The sequence below is a fragment of the Ichthyophthirius multifiliis genome (genome assembly GCF_000220395.1).
Source record: "Ichthyophthirius multifiliis unplaced genomic scaffold scaff_1120509249733, whole genome shotgun sequence".
Taxonomy (NCBI): domain Eukaryota; phylum Ciliophora; class Oligohymenophorea; order Hymenostomatida; genus Ichthyophthirius; species Ichthyophthirius multifiliis.
The window spans coordinates 8,480-10,755 of record NW_004087398.1 but is presented as its reverse complement, the minus strand read 5'-3'; the positions used below and the strand labels follow the sequence as shown (position 1 = coordinate 10,755).

The 2,276-nt window shown below is 24.1% G+C and overlaps 1 protein-coding gene across 1 annotated transcript; it reads right to left on the bottom strand. All coding sequences in view use genetic code 6, as the record gives it.

Annotated features, from left to right (window-relative positions):
• Positions 1-64: 64 nt before the first annotated feature.
• On the bottom strand, positions 65-2,041 carry IMG5_027530 (hypothetical protein). The gene has a single exon (XM_004039262.1). The coding sequence runs from the start codon at positions 1,235-1,237 to the stop codon at positions 335-337; it is 903 nt and encodes a 300-aa protein (XP_004039310.1). The 5' UTR covers positions 1,238-2,041; the 3' UTR covers positions 65-334.
• Positions 2,042-2,276: the final 235 nt, after the last annotated feature.

Genomic DNA, 2,276 nt, shown 5'->3' with positions numbered 1-2,276 from the left:
GCGTCACTGAATGCTAACCAGGTTATTATCTGATATTTCTAAAATCTGTTAAAAATGTAATAGGACATGTGCTACATGTAAAAATGGCGATTCTTGTAGTACTTGTCCTTCTGGTTTTTTGATAAATTATGAGAATAAATTATGCGATTAATTATGTAATCCTAAATGCAAAACTTGTTTATTTTCAAAATCTAATTGTCTTACTTGCAATGACCCTTATTATTTATAAATTAACCATACTTGCGCTGATTCATGTTTGCCGAATCAATATCCGGATAATACGAAAATATGCTAACCGTGTAATGTATCATGTTTATCATGTGTTAATGGAACTTCATGTTCTACATGTACTGATGGTATGTATTTAGATTCTGTTACTAAATATTGCAAGCCGTGCACTACTGTTAATTGCAAAACTTGCGATAATCTTTCTAAATAATGTACAGAATGTAATTTATTTTATTATATCACTTAAAACAATTAATGCGTTAGAAATTGTTAATTTGATTAACATAATACATATGGAGATGCTTAAAGGAAATGTTAACTATGTAATGCGACTTGTTTTACTTGTTAAAATGCATTTTCGTGTACTAATTGCAATTTTGGTTATTATATTAACACAAGGAGTGGTTTATGTGAAAAATGTAATGATAATTGTAGAACATGTGAAAGCGGAATAATTGACAATTAATGCGCTTCTTGTAATAATCCTATGGTTCTTTTAAGAAATAAGAAATGTGTAGATATCGATGTTGATGTAGATGCCAATGACAACGCCAATGCCAATTAATGTAATAGTAAATAATATCTGGATGTAAATCGAATTTGCTAATAGTGCGATCCTTCTTGTAACTCTTGTTCTAATTCCGATACATGTAATTCTTGTGTTGAAGGCAGATATTTGGAAACCGGTACTTTGAAGTGTAAATTATGCGACTTAAATTGTAAGGTATGTATAGAAAAGAACAAATGCTTATCTTGTGCACAGGGATTTTATTTATAAAATGGCCTCTGTATTAAAGAAGTTATTTGCTCTGGGAATACTTATTTTGAACAAAATGAGTGTAAAACAGAATGTTCTTAAAAAAAATTTAAAAATTCGATGAATAATAGATGTGATCCTTGTCATATTACTTGCAAAAAATGTAAAGAAGCAAATAAATGTTTAGAATGTGAATATGGACTTATTTTGAATGATGATGGTAAATGTATGTAATATGAATAAGAAACACATACTACTAGTAAGTTGATATTTAAAATATATCTTGTGATAACTATATATACATTCATATCATGTATAATTTGTCATTTTTTAGATAATAGGTCGAAAAATTTAGGAGAAACAGAATGTGATTCGAAAGTAGCAAAAACTTTAACAAAAAACGTAGAAAATCAGGTTGTGGTAGAAGATATAATTAGTAATAAAAATAAAAAGTAAAGCTAGAATCAAGAAATTCAAAAAACTAATTAAATAAATTAAAAAAATGTAGCCGTAAACTCAAAAGAGAACAATAATAAAATTGATATAAATTCAAGAAAAAAAAGTAATTTTACTAATTTAACTTAAGTTAGTCCTATTAGTCCTGAAATTGATATGACTGGATTTGAAAATAATAACAAAATATAAACTAAATAAAAAATTACAAATGATCAAAACGGTTTAACTGCTATTAATGTTAATAATCCTAATAACTAAAGAAATAGTATAAATACAATTAACTAAATTAATATAAATTCTGATTATTATAATTATGACTAGAAAATATATTTTACACTTATTGCAAATGAATATTTGGAAATGTATATGTTATAAGGCAATTCGCCAAACTCTTTACTTAGGGCTATATTAATGTATTTTAAATAATGTTTAATGATGCTAATTTGTTTTTATTAATTTATGTTTGGATATTTTATAATGGGTATTCTAATTTTTATGTGTGTATTAATTAAAGGAATTGTGAAAAAAATAATTGAAAAATTAAATTTTTTAAGCTGTTGTAGATATATAGTTCCTATATTGTTTTTTATAGTCATTTTTATAATATTCTTTGTTACATTTATTTTTTAAAAATGCAGTATAATTAATAATAAAATAGATTATAAATGGTCTATTTGTTATTTATCAGTTTTTATAATAGATTTTATTTTAATTTAAAATATAGTTTCATTTTTGAAATATTATTCGAGTATAAGAAAAATAAAAGGATTTAATGATAAATTATAAAAGATCTTAAATTATACTTTTGTTTAATAAAATATCATAAATATAATAA